At 65.0% G+C, this 22,163-nt stretch overlaps 1 protein-coding gene across 1 annotated transcript in view; it reads right to left on the bottom strand.

Annotated features, from left to right (window-relative positions):
* CFAP74 (cilia and flagella associated protein 74) overlaps nucleotides 1–20,280 on the bottom strand; it is a 37,376-nt gene extending 17,096 nt beyond the window's left edge. The window contains 17 exon segments of the mRNA XM_087820750.1: nucleotides 780–944; nucleotides 5,923–6,012; nucleotides 6,396–6,462; nucleotides 8,434–8,552; nucleotides 9,028–9,201; nucleotides 10,110–10,259; nucleotides 12,008–12,206; nucleotides 13,387–13,544; nucleotides 14,158–14,193; nucleotides 14,195–14,261; nucleotides 14,948–15,058; nucleotides 15,726–15,899; nucleotides 16,218–16,322; nucleotides 17,194–17,292; nucleotides 18,236–18,379; nucleotides 18,850–18,931; nucleotides 20,085–20,280. Coding sequence (XP_087676876.1) covers nucleotides 780–944; nucleotides 5,923–6,012; nucleotides 6,396–6,462; nucleotides 8,434–8,552; nucleotides 9,028–9,201; nucleotides 10,110–10,259; nucleotides 12,008–12,206; nucleotides 13,387–13,544; nucleotides 14,158–14,193; nucleotides 14,195–14,261; nucleotides 14,948–15,058; nucleotides 15,726–15,899; nucleotides 16,218–16,322; nucleotides 17,194–17,292; nucleotides 18,236–18,379; nucleotides 18,850–18,931; nucleotides 20,085–20,151 — 2,007 coding nt within the window. The 5' untranslated portion in view covers nucleotides 20,152–20,280.
* Between the last annotated feature and the right edge of the window lie 1,883 nt (nucleotides 20,281–22,163).

A 22,163-nucleotide genomic window follows, 5' to 3' on the forward strand; every position in this document is an offset into this window, starting at 1 on the left:
ACGGGGCACTGCCCAGGCGGAGCTGCTGTCCAGGTAGACAGACCCCAGCAGGAGCACCCCACCCGGGCGGGAGCCCGATGCTTCCGGCAGGGACGAGCAACTCATGTGGACGAGTGTTTTAAAAAGGCAAAGTTTTGCCCTGGCTGGTTTGGCTCGGTGGTTAGAGCATCGGCCTGGGCCTTGAAGGGCCTCGGGTTCGATTCCGGCCAAGGGCACGTACCTGGGTCGCAGGCTCGATCCCCAGTCGGAGTGCATTGTGGGGGGCAACCAATGGATGTGTCTCTTTCACACTGATGTCTCTCTCCCCCCAGCACCCCCTCTCCCCTGTACACGCTCTTTGCAAAGCAATGGAAAAAGTCCCCTCAGGTGAGAATTAACAAGAAGCAAGTAAGTAAATAAACAGGCAAAGTGTCTTTCACCCGCCCGCTCCCCCAGTGCTCCCGGGATGCGCGGGGTGTGCCAGGAGCTGCCCGCGGCGCCCGCCTGGCGGCCCCTGCACAGCCTCTGGGAAGGAGGGGCCCCCTCTGCCGCCTGCGCCACGCCGGGACTTCGGAGGCAGCAGGGAGAGGCTGGGCGCCCGGAGCTCCTGGCACGGCTTTGTCATCACATGCTCAGGAGGGGACGGCCCTGCTGCCCCCGTCCCCGCAGCGGCGAGACCCCGGGGTCTCTGCGCAGACGGACCGGGACGTCCGGCTCCCTGTCTAGGCCCTGAAGACAGGCTGCTCGGCAACACTGTCCATCTCCCCGGGGCCCTCGATGAGCCGCCCCCGGACACTCACCATTGTCGTGACCAACTGGGTGAAGTCCGTCTCGCAGGACTGGGACGCCGCTTGGATCCTGAACTCGGTGCCCAAGCCCCCGGTGTTGGTCAGGGTGATGACCCTGGATGTGGTCTCACCTACCACGTAGCTGCCGAAGTCGATGAGCTCCTTGTCCAGGGACAGCTGCCAACAGACGCCGAGCGAGCGGGTGACCGCGCCAGGCCGGCTGCCAGGGCCCTCGCCCATCCCCCGGCCCGTAGCCCGGCGGGGACCCCGTAGCCCTGAGGGGACCCCGAAGCCCTGCAGGGACCCCGTAGCCCAGCCCTTCCTCCTGTTCCGGGGCCAGGCCTGCATCGGGCCTCAGGCAGGAGAGGGGGCTCTGCACCCCCAGGGATATGACCTCCTCCTAGAAATCACAGGGCTGATTGTGACCTTTGGGAGCACCTGAGTCCAACGTTTAAAAAGTCAAACCAACTCAGCAGCCTGGCTCAGCGACTGAGCATCGACCAGGACCCAGGCGATCGCGGTTCGATGCCCCATCAGGGCACATGCCCAGGTTGCGGGCTCGATCCCCAGGAGGGGGTGTGTGGGAGGCAGCCGATCGATGACTCTCCTCATGGATGTTTCCATCTCTCTCCCTCTCACTTAAAAAAAAAAAAAAAAAAAGCCAAGCCAGCTGCAAAGACACGGGCTGTCCCATCCCGGACAGACACGGAGGGGCCCTGGGTGCTCCACTGAGTGGAAGGAGTCGATCTGAAAAGGCCGCGTCCTGCATGATTCCAGCTCTACGATTTCCTCGAAAAGGCAAAACTATGGCGACGATCTAAGATCGGCGGTTACAGATCAGCGGAAGGCTCGGCGCAGCGAGAAGAGACGAGTCACGCACGTTCCCGCACCTAACGGGAGACCATCGAAACGCGCGTGGAGCAATACGTGGAGGAACTGAGGGAGGAACAGACCGCCCCACGGCTCTGCCCTCACACGGACGGACGGACACCTGGGCAGGGGACCGGGGGGGGGGGGGGACGACAGGAGCCAGGGGGCCAGGAAGGCAAGGCAGACGGCGGGACCGGCCGATGGACACACGGCCGCCACCCTGCAGCACACGCTCCCAGGTCGCAGGGCCCGCTCCCCGGGACAGGCCACACGTGAGCCGCAAGGACTCAGAAGGTCCCACGGACGTCGAAAGACAGGGGTCACACCACACGCCTTCTCCCACCGCAACCGGAGTCAGAAACCAGCAACGGAAAGGAAACCGGAAAGTTCACACAATTGTGGAAATTAAACACCACTTCCATTTTTATTTTATTTTTTAAATATATCTTCATTGATTTCAGAGAGAGGAAGGGAGAGGGAGAGAGAGAGAAACATCACTGATGAGAGTCATTGATCGGCCGCCTCCTGGGGGAGCCCACAGCCGGGCATCGAACCCCAGGCGCAGGGATCCTAGGTCGAGGCTCAGCCGCTGAGCCCCGCCGGCCGGCTCAACGACACTTTCCTAACCGAGGGACCCAACGAGAAATCCCAGGGAGCAGAGGGGGCTCCGCGCACCCCAGGGACACGACCCCCTCCTAGAAATCGCGGGTTGTGATTTCTATTCAGAGTCAAAAGAAAACAAGACACAAGAAAGCAAGGCTCACGGGAGGCAGAGAAGGGGTGCGAAGGGGGGGTGACGAGACGCCAGCGACCTCACGCAGGACGCAGGCTGGAGAGAGGAGCGAACCGAGCCCAGGGCGACCCGAAGGACGGAAAGAACACGGATCGGCGCAGAGGGAAGCGAAACAGGGAGCAGGACACAGCCCAGAAAGTCGGCGGAGAGACCAGCGAACCCGACGGACCTTTAGCGAGACGGACGGAGGAGAAAAGACTCGAGTCGCTAAAACCAGAGACGCAAGGGGGGACATTCGTGCTGGTTCTGCAGACGCCGGGCGGGTGGCGGGAGATTCTACAGTCGGGGCCCAGAGCCGGGCACCCCGCACGAAGCAGACGCCGGAGTCACAACCCACACGGGCAAACCCCGCAGACGCCGAAACGCCACGGAGACCGGCGCGGGGGGGGAGTGGGCCAGGAACGGGGGCCGTGCGTGTGGGCTGAGTGCGCGCGGTGGGTGGGCCGGTGGCCCGTCCCTTAGCGACAGGTGGCCGGGCTCCGAGAAGCCTCAGGAGACAGACGCTGCCCGGAGGCCGCACAGTGGCCCTGGTGGCCGCCCGGGAAGGGCCGGCCTGCCCAGCGAGCGGGAGGAGAGAAGGGGGCGCGTGGGCCTCCGGGCGGCGGGGCTGCGGGGGGCGGGGGCCACGGTGCCCCCTCCAGCACAACCCCTCCTTCCTCCTCAGGACAGAGCCCCCGGCGCCCAGCTGGACCCAGCGCTGCCGGGAGAGACGGGTCCCCAGCCTTCGGAAGCCAGGGAGGCCCGAAGGCACCAGGTAAACAGACGCGGAGCCTGTGGCCACTGGACGTCCCACAGGACACGCTCGGGGGGCAGCGGGGCGACCGGGACGGACGAGGGGAGGCGGGGACGCCAGGGATGGCGAACGTGGGCCGCTCTGGCGCGCTTCTCCGCGTTTTGTTTTCCGCACGATCTGGGAGACGCAGTTTTTTTATAAAAAGCAATTATCCTGCTAAAAGCCGGTATTACCGCAGCTCTGGCCTGTGATTCCACATCCTACTTTCTACGTAACTAAGGGATGGACGCAGTTAAAAGGTTATTATTTTGTCAGTGGACACGCAAGTTAGGAAGGTGTAACCTGTGACCTCGGCAAGGGCAGGTTCTGCAGCCCCGAGGCGAGGACGCCCGGCCACCCCGTCGGGGCCATGGCTCCAGGATGTTAAATGCAGTCCCCAGGGCCACCCCATCGGCAATGGGGAGAGAGGACACACGGGAGGGACCGAGAAGGGAGTTTAAACATTTCACTGCAAAGATCAAGCAAACAGAGGAAGGGAGCGACGCAGGGCATGGGACACAGGCCCAGGACCCAGAGAGCCCAGCGCAGGGACCGCGGCCCTTCCCAGCAGCGCCGGGGAAGGATGGAAGGAAGGAAGGAAGGAAGGAAGGAAGGAAGGAAGGAGGGAGGGAGGGAGGGAGGGAGGGAGGGAGGGAGGGAGGGAAGGAAGGAAGGAAGGGGGAAGGAGGGAAGGAAGGAAGGAAGGAAGGAAGGAAGGAAGGAAGGAAGGAAGGAAGGAAGGAAGGAAGGAAGGAGGGAGGGAGGGAGGGAGGGAGGGAGGGAGGGAGGGAAGGAAGGAAGGAAGGGGGAAGGAGGGAAGGAAGGAAGGAAGGAAGGAAGGAAGGAAGGAAGGAGGGAGGGAGGGAGGGAGGGAGGGAGGGAGGGAGGGAGGGAAGGAAGGAAGGAAGGGGGAAGGAGGGAAGGAAGGAAGGAAGGAAGGAAGGAGGGAAGGAAGGAAGGAAGGAAGGAAGGAAGGAAGGAAGGAAGGAAGGAAGGAGGGAAGGAAGGAAGGAAGGAAGGAAGGAAGGAAGGAAGGAAGGAAGGAAGGAAGGAGGGAAGGAAGGAAGGAAGGAAGGAAGGGAGGAAGGGAGGGAGGAAGGGAAGGAAGGGAAGGAAGGAAGGAAGGAAGGAAGGAAGGAAGGAAGGAAGGAAGGAGGGAAGGAAGGAAGGAAGGAAGGAAGGGAGGGAAGGAAGGAAGGAAGGAAGGAAGGAAGGAAGGGAGGAAGGAAGGAGGGAGGGAGGGAGGGAGGGAGGGAGGGAGGGAGGGAGGGAGGGAAGGAAGGAAGGAAGGGGGAAGGAAGGAAGGAAGGAAGGAAGGAAGGAAGGAAGGAAGGAAGGAAGGAAGGAGGGAAGGAAGGGAAGGAAGGAAGGAAGGAAGGAAGGAAGGAAGGAAGGAAGGAAGGAAGGAGGGAAGGAAGGAAGGAAGGAAGGAAGGAAGGAAGGGAGGGAGGGAGGAAGGGAAGGAAGGGAAGGAAGGAAGGAAGGAAGGAAGGGAGGGAGGAAGGAAGGGAAGGAAGGGAAGGAAGGGAAGGAAGGGAAGGAAGGAAGGAAGGAAGGAAGGAGGGAAGGAGGGAGGGAGGGAGGGAGGGAGGGAGGGAGGGAGGGAGGGAAGGGAGGGAGGGAAGGAAGGGAAGGAAGGAAGGAAGGAGGGAAGGAAGGAAGGAAGGGGGAAGGAAGGAAGGAAGGGGGAAGGAAGGAAGGAAGGAAAGGAAGGGAAGGGAGGGAGGGAGGGAGGGAGGGAGGCCTGTTGTTCGCTGCAACGCAACACGGAGGGACCCTGAGGACACGCTGCCGGGTGGAGCCGGCCAGTCGCAGGAAGACGCCGGTGACGCCACTTACACAAGGTGCTTGGGGGGGCTCGGGAGGCGCGACGTAGGTGTGGGGCCAGGGTCTGGGGGAGCGGGGAGGCGAGTGTCCACTGGGGACAGAGTTTCCGCAGAGGCCCGAGCGGACGGGCGACGGCCGCCCTGTGTTTTGCAGCAAGAACAGCGTGAAACGGGGAGAGGGAGACGGAAACGATAACCGAACACCGCGCGTGACCCTGATGGATCCCAGCTCAGAAACCACACGAGCAGAGGCGGCGGGGGGACGGCCGGGCCCACCTGCGTCATCGTCAGGGGTGTCGCGGGCCCCACTAGCGTAGACAGCAGGCCACGTCCTCGCCGCGCCGTCCCCGGGGGCAGGGTCCCGCAGCGAGGGGCGTCGGGCCCACAAATGCCGCCTCGCGTTGCGGGGAACCGAAAGCAGCGGAATCCACAGGACAGGCTGGTGGTTGTGTGAGGGGGCGGCAAGGGGGGCGAAAGGGGTCAAAAGCGCAAACTTCCAGCTGTAAGGTGAACGCGCTTGGGGCTGTGTCGGCCGGTGCGGGGACCACAGTTTAAAAGAATGGAGGGGACGCCCCGGAGCTGCAGAGAGGCCAGGACTCCCTCCGAGAGCCCCGAGGCCTCCGCTGACCCTCGGGGCCGGGGCCGGGGGCCTGCAGTCGGGGCTCCACCCAGCAGGGCATGTCCAGCCCGGACGGGATGCGTCTCTCAGGGGGCCCCGTGGACCTGTCGCCTGCAGGCGGCGGTGGGAGCCCCACCGGAGCTGCTGCTGGGCTGCTGGAGGCGGCGATGGAGCCACGGTCCCTCCTACCCCCAGCTCCAGGACACCCCGAAACCCCAGCTCAGGCCCCCAGCTCCAGGACACCCCGAAACCCCAGCTCAGGCCCCCGGACCTACGGAGCACTGCTTTGTGGAGCACTTCAGTGGGACCGAAAACCTGCCCGTCTGAGCCAGAAATGAGATATTTCCTTCCAGGTCTTTTTCGATCTGAAAAAATAAAACCCGACCAGCATGAACGTCTGTGACTTTCCCGGCGACACGTGTGACGTCCGACAAGCACAGCCGGGCCCAGGCCCCCGGGGCGCACCCTGGCCAGGGCCCGAGGGACGTCTCAGCACAGACGTTCAGGCCTGGGAGCACACGGGTCACGCCTGTTCGTGGGGGAGCCGGGACAGCCGGCGCCTGGGGGCCTGCGTGGAGCACGTTTATAAGTAAAACAGCGAACGGGCCCTGCGCGGGCCCCACGGAGGCCGAGCGTCCATCCAGCCCCACGAGGTCCGTCGGGGAGCCCCGAGCAGCGGGACGGGAGCCGCCCCCGCCCTCTCCCGACGGGGCTGAGACGCCCTCTGGCCCTGGGCTGAGACACTCACCATGGGCTTGAAGGTGACAAGCACTTCGCAGGACATACCGGCCGACATGGGACCAGGGGGGTCAAAGCTGCAGGCACAAGGACACACGGCGCGTCCGCGATTAGATCTCCGAGAACAGTCACGGTTCGTGGTACCCGAGGGGGACCCGCCGGCCAGGCCGGGACTCACTGCGGAATGTGTCCTGTTGCCCCCCCTCCCACCCCCAGCTGGCCCGGAGCTGCCGCCTGGACTCCCCTCCTGGCCGTCCCGGGCGCTGCGCCACCTCCCAGGACGGGCCCACAGGGGGCGCTCCAGAGACACGGAATGTCTGGGAGGGAGAGCGTGGAGCGGGGAGGGAGGAAGGGGGTGGAGGGAGGAAGGGGGTGGAGGGGCGCAGGGTGGAGGGAGGGGGGTGGAGGGAGGGGTGCAGGGGGGAGGGGGGGAGAAAAGGGGGTGGAGGGAGGCGGGAGGAGCAACGAGAATAGCCCCAGGGGTCTGGGGGGAGCAGCAGCCGGCTGCCAGGGTCGTGCCGAGGCCCCGACTGAGGCTCTAGGGCTGTGTGTGTGTTTTACCCTCAGCGGAGGGTATTTTTTCCATTGCTTTTCAGGGAGGGTGGACGGGAGAGAGAGACACCTCGAGGGCTCGCTGTCCACACTCGGACGGGGGGCTGGGGATCGAGCCTGCAGCCCAGGTCCCTGCCCTTGCCTGGGAATCAAACCTGCGACCTTTCAGTGCCCGGCCGGCCGGCACTCCAGCCGCGGAGCCACACTGGCCAGGGCAGGTCTTGGGCTTTAACACCCGTGGGAGGGGCGGGAGGCAGGGAGGGGGCCGTGCCCAGGGACCGGTCGGGACGCGGGGCTGCAGGTGCACAGGGAGACGGGGGAGTCAGTGCCTCGGTCTGGATTCTGGGCAAGGGGAGGACATGTCCCCGGGGAACCTGGACACGAGGCCGATGGTCACCAGGTTGGGTCTGACCTGACCGCCTGGTTTAGAAACAGAGCTGGACACTTAACATAGGAACGTGTCCCCGGCTGGCAGGGTCCACGTGCCCCGCTCAGCAGCGGGTCCCCAACTCTGACTTGGAGGGAAGGGCTCTTGGGGACGGCAGGGGGTCCGGCCAGAGGTCACTCAGACTTGGACGCAGAGCAGGAGGGGCCAGCACAGCAGGCCCAGGCCCAGACCCTGGATGCTCAGGCCCTGGAATTCCTGATCCGAGGCCCCAGAGGACACAGCCTCGGGTGGCAAACCAGAGGGTTACAGACACGAGGAGGGGGCCTGACGCTGCGAGAAGGACCAGCTGTCTGAAGAAACACTTAGAAATGAGAAATATGGCAACTGAAGGAAGAGGCCCCTGAGCGATTACAGCAGCCAGCTGGACGCAGCCCAGGGGTGAGCCAGAGACGGGCTGAGGAAGCGCCGGAGGGAGCCCTGGTCAGAGACCAGGGCCTGGGGAGAGGACAGGGCCTGGGGAGGGGACAGGGCCTGGGGAGGGGACAGGGCCTGGGGAGGGGACAGGGCTGGGAAGGGGACGGGGCCTGGGGAGGGGACGGGGCCGGGGAGGGGACGGGGCCTGGGGAGGGGACGGGGCCGGGGAGGGGACAGGGCCTGGGGAGGGGGCAGGGCCTGGGGAGGGGGACAGGGCCTGGGGAGGGGACAGGGCTGGGAAGGGGACGGGGCCTGGGGAGGGGACGGGGCCTGGGGAGGGGACGGGGACGGGGAGGGGACGGGCCTGGGGAGGGGACGGGGCCTGGGGAGGGGACAGGACAGCGTGGTGACGGGGGGGGGCAGTATCTGGGGAGACAAAGTTCCCAGCTGTGCAGAGATGGGAACCCAGGGAGCCGCCAGCAAGCCTGAGACACGGCCCCGGCAGCCCAGGGCAGAGGCGCAGGGGGGCTGGACGCGGCGGGGGAAACCGGGCAGCACCAGGGGCCACCGGCCCGCACAGGGCCCGGGAGCAGCGGGGCAGACGCGGAGGGAGACGGTGGCTGCGGGCTCCGGGCAGGCAGGACCTGTGCGTCCCCAGGGCCCCGCCCGCCCCCCGCCTGCCCCCCGCCCTCACTCGAAGTGGATGAAGTCCCGCAGGTGCTCGTCCACGCCCTCCAGCTTGCAGTAGTTGATGGTGTAGGTGGCGTTGATGAGAGTCATCTTCTTCCTGTAGACTTTGCCAACGTCGAAGTCCTGGGGAAACCGAGGAGCCGTCACCGGGAGCCTCCCGGGGCTGCGTCAGCGGGGGGGGGGGGCTGGGGAGGCCCCTGTGCCGCCTGGAGGGCCACACGCGGGACGGGACGAGCGTGGCGACCGTCCTGGTACTTCCCAAGGTGGCCCCTCGGTGTCGCGTGGGGAGCAGGGCGCGGGGGGCTGGGCTTGCCCGAGTCAGAGGTGGGAGCGGCTCCTGGGGCCGGAGGGGAGCTGGGGGGGGGGGGGACAGTGCAGGGCCCAGGGCTGGGGTGACGTCCTGCAGAGACCGAGGAAAACCCACCCCGTCCTCGCTCTCCCTGCCACGCGACGCGTGGAAGCCACACCCCCTCCGAAGGAGGCCTGAGCCCTCCCAGGGTTGGCGCCTGACCCTCGGAGGAGAGGAGCCCGTCATCCGAGCAGCAGGCGAGGACGGCGGTGCTGTGTCCCTCCCCTCCGGCCCGGGCCCCCGGCTCGCCTTGAAGTGGACCAGCTTGGGCTTGCAGTTGAAGGGACAGCCTTTGAACTCGCGCCCGGACACCACCTGCTTGTGGATGACCCCGCTGCGCAGCCGCTCCATGGCGCGGCCCAGGATGTCTTTGTCCATCTTGGTCCCGTGCACGGGCTTCCGGTCCACGTCCTCTTTGGGCACCTGGGGATTCACAGGGACAGTGGCCTGGGCTGGGGAGCACGGCCCCGCCGGGGGAGGGCTCCCTGCTCAGGCCCCAGGGCGCTGGGGGCAGCAGTTAACAGCACCGAGGGGCCCGGGCGGCCGGGGCAGAGGGGGATGCGCCCCGTGATTGCGGCAGGTCGCCAGGGAGCCCGGCGTGGGCAGGGCGGGCAGTCTCTGCAGGGAGAGAGAAAACACAGAACCGGCCAGGATCCCTGCAGACCTCTGGGAAATAACAGCAGTTTGGGAATTTTCTACATTTTACTACCAGCCCGGGAAGCAGCTTTCGAGAAGTTCCACAGGGAGCCACGTTTCCCCAGCGGCCTCCCCGACACGTGCCCGAGGCCGGTCCCGGGTCCCCTTGATCCAGGTTCTGAGAGTCCATTCGGGGCCCTGGCTAGGTGGGCAGGTGCTGACACCGGCCAAGAGGCCGGGTGCCCTGCTGCCCTCGCTATCCCGGGTGGGGGCCCCGGCCCGACGGCCTGTCCTCAGGAGCCCACCACCCCGGGATGACCAGTGCTCCGGACGGAGCGTTTTCCTTGGAAAAGGCTCCTGAAGGAAGTGTTGAATGTGTGCCCTTTTCTGGAAACATGTTTCCCGAAGACCAAGCAGAATAAAATTAGGAATCGTCCCGACCCTCGAACCCCTGACTGAGTCCCGCTGTGTGTGGCCAACCACTGAGGCTGGGGCGAGGGCTGGGGCCGCCGTTCCCACGGAGGCTCTGGGGGCGGAGAGAGGAGGTTTGGGGGAGGGAGGCAGCTGGGCAGCGGGGAGAGTCCTCGGCACAGCGGCTGTGGGCCAGGCCTGACCAGGGCTCGGGCAGGGAGGGCACCCGGGAGACGGAGACGTCCGTCCAACCGCAAGCGGCTTCGACATATGAAAGCAGGTACCTGGTGCGACTTATAATCCTTGTTCCAAAGCCCGGAGATCTCTGGCTCGGCCAGTGTTTGGTCGTCCCAGTTGGCATTCCCGGTGTCCCCCTGGGTGGACTCCATGGACACGGCTGGGGTCAGCCCCACGAACGGACTGTTGCTGCTCTCCTGGCCAGGAGGGGACACAGCAGCTCAGCGCCGGAGCCGGGACCCGGCGCACCAGCGGGACGGAAGGGAAGTCGCGGGGACCTGGCTCTTTCACTTCCCTGCAGACCAGCCACCCCGCGTGGTAAGTTTCTCCATTTAAAATACAGTATCGCCCGGCCGGGCGCGGCTCAGCGGTTGAGCATCGACCTAGGACCTAGGAGATCGCGGTTTGGTTCCCGGTCAGGGCGCAGGCCTGGGTTACGGGCTCGATCCCCAGTCGGGAGCGTGCAGGAGGCGACCAATTGATGTGTCTCTCACATCGACGTTTCTCTCTTTCTCTCCCCCTTCCACTCTCTGATATCCTCGGGTGAAGATTAAAAATAAAAAAATAGCCCGGCCAGGCGTGGCTCAGCGGTTGAGCATCAACCTAGGATCCAGGAGATCGGGGTTCGATTCCAGGTCAGGGCACAGGCCCGGGTTGCGGGCTGCAGCCGATCAATGACTCTCTCATCATTGATGTTTCTCTCTCTCTCTCCCCCTCACCTTTCCTCTCTCTGAAATCAATAAAGATATATTTAAAATAAAATAAAATAAAATAAAAAATAAATAAAAAATAAAAATAAAACGCAACACTCATATCTGTTCATCGCTGCGCATTTTTCTCCGGTCCCCACGGGGACCCTCTCCCTGGCAGCTGTGCCGTATCCCCCCAGCCAGTAGCTGCTCGGTGTTTCTAGTTTTCCCTTAAAACACTGCGCCTGGAAAAGCCCTCGCGGCTGACGGGACAGAGCGTGGGCTGCGTGCCAGATGGGGTGTCAGGGAAGTCAGGGTGCAGGTGGAGGGGCCCCCAGGGAAACGGGGCGGGGCAGCTGGTCAGCGGCTGCTGGAGGGGGCGCGGGCAGGTGCCTGAGGGCTGAGTCTGGGCCTGGGAAACGGGGAGAAGACCTAAACTGCAGGTGGAGCAGAGCGAAGCCCCCGCAGGCCGGAGAGGAGGCCCCAGGGGTGTTGCTGGCAGCTGCTTGTTGAAGCCGGTGACCTTGACCTTCAGGTGCTGGAGTCACAACAGTCACAAAGCAGAACCCAAAGTGCCAAGCCCGGCTCAGGAGGGGGCTCCCGCGTCCCCTGCCCCACACCCTCAGGGACAGGTAAGTGGGCAGCCTACAGGCGGCTGGCACAGAGCTGGCCACAGTGAATGGGTGGATGGATGGATGGACGGACGGATGACCGAGGGACAAGCTGCCCACCTCAGATGGTTCAGCCTTTGGCCCCAGGTATCAACCTGCACGTGGGCGAATGGAGCACAAGTCTGCCCTGGCCTGTGCCTGACCTTCGGTCTGGGCCTCTTACCTGGGGACACGTAAGGTGGCCTGAGCAAGTGGCTCCCGTGGCTGATGAGGGCAGTGACCTGGGTCTCATCCCTGTGCACCTGAGCTATTGGTCAGGCCAGGCCCAGCTCCCAGGTGGACACCATGGGGCCTGTTGCCCACCTGCTTTGAACATGAGCCCTGACACTACCCTAAGTCCCACAGAAAGAACCACGGGGGCATCAGAACACGTCCCCCCCACCTGCTGGGGCTGCCTGCTGGGGACTCGAGCCAGGATGCCCTGTGCCAGGGTGACTGCCCTCGCAAAGAACACGGAGAGCGGGGGCAGGAGGTGTTTCCTTCATCTGGATTCAAGTCGGGGAGGTTTAGGTGATGTCCCCATGGAGGGACGCCTGTGCCCACTGGTCGCGCTACTCCTGCAGGGGGCGGGAGCTTGCCGCTCACCGCTGGGTGGCAGGCAGCTGCGGGGGTCTTCCCTTCGCTGAGGTCGGCCAGGTAGCCCCAGGTCTTGTCTCTCAGGGTTGGCCGGTCTGTGGCGCTGGCTGGAGGGAGCAGCCTCTTCCGCCTGCTCTCCTCGGCCTCCTCCTGTAAAATCCGGCTCACGATCTCCTGCTTCCTGAGCTTCTGCTCCTCCTCAAAGGCCCTGGGGACACACAGTCGGCTGAGGGCAGGGTCTGCGGCCTCCGAGCCCTGGAGCTGGGCAGCCGCTCCGCTGGCTGGGCTGGGCCCTCCCCGGCCCTTCCCAGCACGGATCCCTCACCCCCACCCTGCTCCTGGGTGCCTGGGACTTGCACCTCCACCCAGTCCAGTCCCCACAGTAAACTGGGGGGGGGGGGAGCCTTCACGAGGGGCCCCTGCTCCTTTCCCCAGGCTGGTGGCAGGGTGCCCCCACTGAGGCGCAGGAGGAGACATTGAGCGCGAGGCCCCTCCCTCCCTCCCTCCCTCCCTCCCTCCCTCCCTCCCTCCCTCCCTCCCTCCCTCCCTCCCTCCCTCCCTCCTTCTAGGGCTCCCCCTGCCCTCCTATGTCCCAGGTCCGCCCAGACTAAGGGACTTGTGGGTGGGCAGAGCTGCCTGGGGGGGGGCCCCGCCAGGTTGGGCTGATGGCAGAATTCTGCAGGGGATGCTCAGGCACCCCGACTCCTGGACAAGAGACGCTGTCCCCAGTGAGAGGACCAGGGGGTCACACCCGGGCAGATCCTAACAGCAAGCACACTGGGGGGTTGGGGCTGGGGCTGGGAGTAGGGAAAGGAAGGAGAAGGGGCGGGTAGAAACTGGGGCCTGGGGTCTTAGAGAGCCACTCCTGCAAGGACACCCTGGGGGTGGGAGGCCCATAGGTCCCACATCTCTCAGGGTGGGGTGCAGCCTGGGGAGCCATGTACGGGGGACCTTGCAGGGCCAAGGGGATGTTTCAGGGTGAAGAATGGGAGTGCGGGCTGTGCAGAGAAGGCAGCACTGAGCTCTGGGTTGGGGGGACCAGGTGACGCCCAGGAGGGCTGAGCACTAAAGAGGAGCCCAGGCAGCCTCAGCCCCTGGAGGGGATGGGGGAGCCCAAGGGCAGGGGTGTGGACAGGCTGGTGCCTTGGAGCAGTTCCTGAGAAGCCAGGCCAGGAACCTGGGGAGCAGCGTCAGGGCGACGGGGCGGGAAGGCTATGCCCAGAGGCCCAGGACAGACCCTGCTCGCTGGGCGTCCAGACGGGTGTGGAGGGAGGGGCTTGACGGGAATGAGGGAGGGGGGTGTTGGAGCCCCACAGCTGGGCCTGTGGGGGGAGCTCAGGGGGACACGACGCCCCCCCCCCACTGGCAGGCGCCTCCGGGGGCCTCACCGTTTCTGGGCGTCCAGCTCCTGGAGCCGGCGTTGATGGGAAAGGTGCCTGAAAGCGTCCCCACCTTGGGCCAGAATCTCCTGCTTCTCGGCCTTGACCTTCTTCTCGGCCAGCTCGGCCCTGGCCTGGCCCCACGCGCGAAACTTCCGGAGTGTTTCCTTGGGAACAGGACGTGCCGAGGTTACGGCATCAGCAGGTGCGTGCACACCTGCCCACGCGTGTGCGCACACTCGCACCGGAGCTCTCCGCCCCCCCACCGGCTGCCCTCCCTCCTAAGTCCCCAGGCGGCCAGAGCCCCCGGCCCTGCAGCTCAGGGACTGGCCCGCTCACCCCTGCTCCCTGGGCACCCGGCTCTCCCCCCACAGCCCTTTACAGAGGCTGTTCCCCTCGTCCCCTCTGCTTCCCTGGCCTCACATGCTCAGGCCCCGGGGGATGTCACTTCCTCCAGGAAGGCCCCGGCCCCTGCAGCCCCGTCAGGGCTCTTCCCACAAGGCTCGGCCCCCTGAGGCCGGGGCCATGCTGCCTCCCCCCCCCAGGTCCCTGTGCTCGGCAAGGTGGCTGCTCAGCGTGTCCTCAGGGAGCGACGGGGCCACGCGAGGAGGGCGTGGGAGGCACTTCCTAAGCAGCAGGGTCCAGGAGGGGTGGGCAGGGGCGTGGACGGCCGGCCACCTGGACGGGTGGACGCCGGCCTGCCCAGACGGGCTTATGCTGGGGCCTTGCGGGGTGAGGCCGCAGGCGGGGAGGACCGTGGGGGGGGGGCTCGGCGCCTACCCGGTTGGCGGTGATGCTGTTTTTCAGGGCGAGCACGGGCGTCCATGCGTCTCCTCAGCTGCTTGCGGTTCTCCAGCTCCTGCTCCCTCTCCTGCTCCTGAATCCTGGGGAGGGTGCACTTTGTTTTCTGTGGTTGTTAATCCCCACCCGAGGGTGTTTTTTCCTTTTTTCTTTTTTTTAAAAAATATATCTTTATTGATTTCAGGGAGAGGAAAGGAGGGGGAGAGAGAGAGACAGAAACATCAATGATGAGAGAGTCATTGATCGAGCCCACAACCGGGCATGTGCCCTGACCGGGAACCGAACCCCGATCGCCTGGATCCCAGGTCGACGCTCAACCGCTGAGCCAGGCCCCGCCGGGCCTGAGGGTGTTTTTTCCATTGATTTTCAGAGAGGGGCGGGGAGAGAAACATCGATGTGTGAGACGCACATGGATGGGTTGCCCCCCACGTGCTCCCCGAGGCAACCTGCAACCTAGGGATGTGCCCTTGACCGGAAATCGAACCCGGGGGCCCCTCAGTCAGAGGGCCGGTGCTCTAACCACCGAGCCACGCCAGCCAGGGCAGGAGGGGGCGCCTTGCACGGTCAGCCGCCGGGAAGCGGCGCTGGGGCGGGAGGTGGGGTGCGAGGACACGTGGGCCCAGACGCGCGTTTCCGGGCAGGCGGCTGGCGCACCTGTGGTCCTGCCCTGGACACGCAGGGAGCAGCTAGAAGTGCACCTGTGCTGTCTCCTGACAAGGGCGAGGGGCCCGACAAGCCGGGCGGGGCGCCCCCCACGCGCAGGCGTTACCTTCCCAGCGAGGCCTTCAGGAACTTCACCGCCACCCTGTGGTTCCTCCTGGCGTCTTCCACCAGCTTCTGGTGCCTCAGCCCATGCTCCTTCTGGAGGTGCGTGGACTTCCTGCGGGACGCGGGGCGCCGGCTCTCAGCTCGCCCCGCCTGCCCCCCCCAGGGAACAGCACCCAGCACCCGGGGCTGGTGCGCACAGGCCGGGCAGGACAGGACGGGCGGCCCGGGACAGGTCAGTAAACGCCTGGGGGTGGGGGGCCCAGAGGGGAGCCTTGACCTGGGCTGGGCCGGGCTGGGGAAGCCCAGGGACCAGGACCAAGTGGGTGAGGCTCCAGGGACTCAGAGCCGCAGAGGGGGCAGGAAGGTGCGCCCCGGGGTGGAACGGGGCGGAGTCAGGAGCCTCTGGAGGAGACGGAGCCGAGTGATGGGGGGTTGGGAGCAGAGGGGACGCCCACACCCACGTGCACACCCACGCGCACACCCACGCCCCCAAGCGCAGGCCAGAGGAGGACCCACATTCTTCAGGCTGGGGGAGCTGGGTCCCGTGGCTCCTGACACACCAGGAATGCCCACCCTGCGGGGGGGCCTCGGGAGGAGGGGGTGGGAAGGGCGTCCAGGAGGAACTGCGATGTGAGGTCAACGAGAGGGACTCTGGCCGGGGGCGTGGGGAGGGGGCCGGGCTGCAGATGGTGGGACCCCAGACAAGCTGGCTGTGGAGCCCGCGTGCGGAGGGCCAAGGGAAGTGGCGAGGCCCCGGCCTGCAGGCTCCGGCCACCGACCTGACCCTCAGCAGCCGGTTCCTCTCCGCCTTCCCCCAGGCCGCCTTCTCCTTGCTGAGCTGCTTGGCCGCCTGCATCTGCAGGCACCGCCCGGCGGCCTCCTGCTCCTCTCGGGCGGACTTCTGCAGGACCTCCAGCTTGCCCTCCTGGATCCCGATGTGCCACATGGTGCTCCTGGCAAAGGAGGGGCACGGCCTGTGTCGGCACAGGGCTGGCGGCCTGGGATCTGGAAGCCCAGGCACCGAGTTTTAACAAGCGCTCCGGGCGGACGTTGGATGAGGGAAAGAAGCTGATTTCATAGGTCCCAGGACACGAACACACGCGTGGAGGCGGAAACGCTTCGGAAGGTGAGGCCGGCTCTCTCACGTGGCCACTCAACAAGCCCCCATCCCGTCTTTAGGCCGCTGGGGAGTCCCGTGCAGACACGTAAAGATTCTACGTGGTGTCCGTGGCCGTCAGGCTGGGGTGGGGCAGCGGGGGCCCGGGACTCACTCGCTTTCCCTCAGCACGGCCCTGATTTTCGCCTGCAAGTCCCTCTCGTTCTCCAGCTCCGTGCACAGGCGTCGGGACATGGCCTGGAGGCGGCCCCCGGCTGCGCTGAGCGCCACAGGACAGCGGGAGGGGACGGTGGGAAACACCGGTCAGGGCCCGGGCCACCGAGAGCAGTCCCCGCGTCCGTGAGGCCGTGTGCTCCCAGGGCCCCACTTAGGCTCAGCGGTGCCTTCCCCGGCCTGCCATTTCCACGGGGACCCCCAGACCCCCAGCTCTCCGTGGGCCTCTCGTGCTTCTGCAGGACGGGGGGCCGGCTGCCCCGTGGCCAGCCCCTCTGGGCAGCACGCCCACCCAGGCTCAGGGCCAGGAAGGACCCAGCACACTCAGTGGCCAAAAAGCCCCGAGAGGCCATGTGGGGTGTGGGCTCCCTCACTTTATTCCTCCTCCGTCCTGGAGCTGTGGTGACCTGAGCCCAGCTCTGATCTCAGATGGAAGCGTGTGGGGGTGTGGAGGTGAGGGGGTGGGAGGGGTGGGGCAGGGGATGGGCGGCACCGGGAGGGGTATGACCCCCGAGACCCCCATGTGACCTCCTAAGCTGGGCAGAGCCAGTCCTGAGGGCCGTCCCCGGCCCCCTCCCTGCACCGTCTCCGGGACACCGGCCCCCTCCCTGGGTGGCTCCTGGGGCTCCACAGTCTCGCTGCCCACAGTGCTCTTCCCCAGTCACTGCACAGCCACTCGTCTTTGTCATGCGGGTCCCAGCCTGGAGGTCACCTCCTCGGGGAGCCCTCCCCTGGCCACCTGCTTCAAAGCGACCACCCCTCCTGGCCTCCTGGCCACCGGCTTCCTGTCCTGTGACCACCTGACGCTTGGTGTCCATTCTGGGTTGTGTCCATCTCTCTCGCACGCTTAGCGGGAGGCTTCTCCGCCCCCATGGTCGCCCGCCCGCCCCCCGCCCTCCACGGGGCAGAGGACCTACGTGTGGTTGGCCTCTTTCTCTGTAGCCAGCTCGGCCGCCACACCCTCCTGCTGCCTGGTGATGAGGTCCATCCGCTGGCGGCAAGCGCGCAGCTCCCCTCTGAGATGTGAAGCCAGGATCCGGATAAATGGCCTGAAGCGTGGCCCTCGACCTCCCTGTCTCGGGCTAGGGCACCTCCGCCTGGCCCCCCGTCCTCAGGAGGGACCGTGGCCGGGGGGCCGCGGCATGTCCCGTTTTCCAGGGGTCTCTCTGAAAGCCAAGCACTGGGCAGGGGCTTGTCCGTCTGTTTTCTGAAAACTCTGCTGGAGGCCACCTGTGTGCCCTGTGCCCGAATGGGCGTAACGGGAACCATCACGGACAACGAGCGCGGGCGTGGGAAGGGCCCCAGGAGGCTGGGGGCACTGAGGCACAGGCCACGGACCCACGGGGCAGCCAAGCCGACCCGGGGCCCTCGCCGAATCCCAGCTCTAGATGTCGCCCTGTGACGTGCCTGTCACCTCCATCAAAACAACAGAGCTCTGGCTCCGGAGGCCTCTGGGGGACACTGGGGCTTGCTGTACGAGGACACTGAGGGTTGTGGGTTTCGCAGGCGAAGTGCGTACTGAGGTCGTGCGGGGGAAGGTCAGTGTTTTAGGAGACACTGAAGAATTTGGGAGGAAAGTGCCGCGATCTCCGCAATTTGCCTTCAAACAACTTAGCAGAAAACATCACAGATGTGACGTGTGGACACACACAGACCAGGGACCAGAGCTGACAGTGTCGGGGGCACGTGGGGGCGGCTGTGCGACGTGTTTCCCACTTCCCTGTGTGCTTGAGGTGTTCCTACACCACAGACGCGTGGGGAACGCACAGGGGGCGTCACTGCCGGTCAAGCTGGCTGGTGGCCGGGGCAGCAGGGAGGCTGGGCCCAGGGGGACCCCAGAGGGCAGGCAGGGGCAGCCCCAGCCCGGAGGCCGGAGGAGGCCCCCGCCCCTGGCCTGAAGGACAGCGGGCCCGGAGCTCCCGCCGAGCCGCGGGCACCCTCACCCTGACCACGGCTCACCTTGTTTTCTGAATGAAGAGATCTTTGTCTCTGTGCAGCTTATCCAGGCGGCTCAAGTCCTTCCGCAGCTCAGAGGCCCGGATCCTGTCCTGGACGGTCACCTTCTTCCTTCTTTCAGCGTCGGCCTTCTGCTGCTTCTCCGCACTGAACACAGACGGGACCCGGCTGCCCTGTGCGGCCAGCACGCCCGCGGGACTCACCCCGTGCCAGCCCCGAGCCGAGGGCCTGAGGCTCAGGGAGGAGAGCCGGCTGCCCCCCGCATCGGTCACCGGCCGCCCCCCACATTGGTTACCGGCCGCCCCCCGCATCGGTCACCGGCTGTCCCCTGCATCAGTTACCGGCCTCCCCGCGCATCAGTCACCGGCCGCCCCCCGCATCGGTTACCGGCTGTCCCCCGCATCAGTTACCTGCCTCCCCCGCATCAGTCACCGGCTGCCCCCCACATCAGTCACCCGCTGCCCCCCGCATCGGTCATCGGCCGCCCCCCGCATCGGTCACCCGCCGCCCCCCACATCAGTCACCCGCTGCCCCCCGCATCGGTCATCGGCCGCCCCCCGCATCGGTCACCCGCCGCCCCCCCACATCAGTCACCGGCTGCCCCCCGCATCGGTTACCAGCCTCCCGAGCCAGCATGGCTCTCAGCTTCCTGATGGGGAGACTCCACCTCGAACTCCGGGTCCTCCAGCTCATCTCTTTCTAGAAAGTGCGACGAGAGTTAAGACGGTAAGAAGCAGATCTAGGCGTCAAGGCTGAAGCTCCGGAATAAACCCCGACAAGCCCAAACCCGGACACGGTGGGGATGGCGTCCCAGAGCAATGGTTCTCAAAGCGTGGCCCAAGGAACCCTGGGGGCTCCCCAAGCCTCTTTGGGGGGGCGTCTGCAGAGTCAGAACCATTTTCACAATCATACAGGACGCATCGGTCCCACCCACTGTTCACTGGTGTACAGTGGGGTTCCCAGAGGCCCCGCGACGCGGCCGGGCAGTGGGCAGCGGGCATGCGAATCCGGCTGTCCTCCGCTAAACCAGACTCTTTTTGTTACACAGTAAAAGAAACAGGTTTGTTACTGCTGTTTTAAGTGAATAAATAAACAAGGTATCGTCAGCTTTAGTTTTTAATAAACATCGGGAGTTACAACCGACATCAGCAGAAGCCCCCCGGGTTGTCTTCCATCACTTTCAAGCATGCCAGGGGTTCTCTGACAGGAGCAGTTGGAGAATCCCCGTCTTAGAGAACCGCTGCAGGCTCCGGGCAAAACGTGGAGGCCGAGTCCACGCCCCGTAAATCCCCATGAAGTGATGGGACAGAGACAGGCATCGGTGGGCAAACGGGAGCGCAGGAGAGGGGGCGCGGCGGGTGAGGGGCAGGCGACCGTCCCAGGAGCCGGAGGGGCAGGACGCGGGGGAGGGGTGGGCACGGCGCCGGGCAGGCTGGGCCGGCCGGGCCGTGGGCGGTGACCAGGAACCCGTGTTCTCCCTGAAGGGGCTTATCTGAGAAAAACTTCAATCAGGAAAAAAAAAAAAATCGAAAAGCCTCCAGGGGTTGGGGGGGGGGGTTGGAACTAGGTCACACTCAAAGGATTGGGATAAAAATGGCATCGGGTTTCTCAATAAAGACGCCGGAAACTAAAAACCATGGTCGGCCCCTTTCGGGATCTTCAGACACAGGGCAGCTTTGTTTCAGCTAAAGGCAGACTAACCTAAGCTCCCTCTTTGAAAAAAACACGCATTTAAGAGACGTGGTCTCTCGGAAAACACACACGCACCAGACAAACAACAAGGGAAGGGGGCGCGAGGCGCCCTGTCTGCCCGCCGCGGGCCCCGGGGTGTGGGTGACGAGACCCGAATTACCATCGTCCACTTGTGGGACGCCCTCCAGGAGCTCCACCTCGGGGAATAGGCCAGCACCTTCTTCCATCTCGGGGGGCGGGCGTCCGCTGCAGGAAACGGTTACGCAATCCAGAGGAGCCCGCAGGTTGAAAACGATGGTAATAACCTGAAGGACCGGATTTCAAAAGAAGGAACAGTCGGCCTCGCACAGAGACGTTCGGGAGGTGAGCAGAGGGGCCGCGGACCCGACGGGCGTGTGCAGCCCATGTGCCTGGCACGGGGCTCGTACCCGGATATATCGGCGAGAGTCCCTAAGCGCCAGCGAGGCAAGGGGAGGGCAGGCCCACGGCCGGGGAGCGGTGAAGCTCTGCCCGTCCGCAGTCATCGGGGAGACGCGGGCCAAACCGGAGGGGATGCCGCACGCGCTCACTAGGACACGGATGGAGCCCCGGCCGGCGTGGCTCGGGGGCCCGTGAACAGAGAGGCCGCGGGTTCGATTCCCGGTCAGGGCACACGCCCGGGTTGTGGGCTCGATCCCCAGTCGGGGGCGTGCAGGAGGCGGCCCATCCACGTTTCTCTCTCACATCAACGCTTCTCCTTCGCTCTCCCCTCTCCCTTCCTCTCTCTCTCTCTCAAGTCAATAGAAACATTTTAAAAAATAAATAAACGAAGGAAATTAGACCCAAAGGAGTGCATGCGAAACCCAAATACAGGCAGAAGGAACCGGGGCGACGGAAGTCAGGCCCGGAGTCTGGGTCAGAGGCGGGGACGGCGGGGGTGGGGGCTCCCTGTCTGGTTTCGGGGGCTGGGGGGGGTTACCCAGGTGCGTGCAATTGTCAAAACTCACCCGGAGAGACACTTAGGACGTGTGCGTGTCCTAGCGCGTGACCCAGGAATGCGGGCACAGCCGGGGCTCAGACGCAGTCTTAGGGGATGCAGAACATTCGTTACGTCGTTTGTCGCGCTGGGAGGCCGGGCGCCGGGCCGCACGGACCGCGGATGTGCTGTGCCAGGCGCCGAAATCGCTGACGAGTCTGTTTCTCGTTCCTTGATTTAGCAGCTGCTTCAGGATAAGTCACTGAAAGAGATTTTTCAAAGCCCAATAACGTCTCCCAGATACACCATTCGTAAGTCAGTGCCAGTAATTAATTTTTTAAAAGGCGCCAGAGAAACAAATGGGTGTTAAAAGTCCTGAGAGGCAGAATTCTGAGGAATCTCGTAAAACGCCGACGAGGTCCCTTCCACGTGAAGAACCCGACGCCCCGCGAGCCTGTGGGTGCCAGGGCTCCTGGAGCCTCGCAGGTGCTCGGGCTGCTCCGCGCGGTGCCCGGCGGTTCCAGGTGCTCCGCACGGAGCCCGGTCGAGGCCCATGGACGACAAGCGCCGGGAGGTGAAACCTGACACACACACGGACCCGTCGAAAGCGACTGCGCTAAACCGCACACGCTCTGAACGTCCGCCTAGGACAGCGGTTCCAGGCTGGTGGCCTCTGACCCCTCGGCGTCCCCACTAAAGAGCAGCGGACGGCTCAGGGATCTGGAGGGCGGCCGGACAAGCACGTGGGAGGAGAAACCGTTTCTAGGAGTCGGGAGCTGGGCAGTGGGGGGATGAGTGGGAACTGCCCACAGGGGCCCGGCCCGGCCTCAGGTGCACCCCTTGAGCCCCGAGACCCCGGCAGTCCCGCCACCGGTGCCCGCCCAGGAGCGGCGTCTGTGAGGTGGGGTGAAGCAGGGTCAGAAGCAGATTCGCTGAAGGTGCTTCAGAGAAGCAGCTGGGCTCCCACTTTGGCAGTGGGTCTGGCCGGCTGCCAACCACCACGCTGAAAATAACCGAAAATGCGGGAAATGGGCCGTGTTCACGTCGTCTGAAGAACCTTGAAGGCTCGACGGGAAAGTATCAGGTCGAAACCTAAGGGACGGCAAGACTGTAAGGAGAGTCAGTGACCGAGCGAAAGGGAAGCATCTTACCAAAGTGGGTTAAAGAAACACCCACAATAACAAGAAAATCTAACTCGGCTGCTTAAAGGGAGACACCTCAGAGGAGCTCACAGGAGCACCGCGGCCTCGGGGCCAGGAGAAGCAGCTCTGTGCAGAGACTGTA

Source organism: Miniopterus natalensis, chromosome 9 (assembly GCF_054644295.1).
Source record: "Miniopterus natalensis isolate mMinNat1 chromosome 9, mMinNat1.hap1, whole genome shotgun sequence".
NCBI lineage: Eukaryota > Metazoa > Chordata > Mammalia > Chiroptera > Miniopteridae > Miniopterus > Miniopterus natalensis.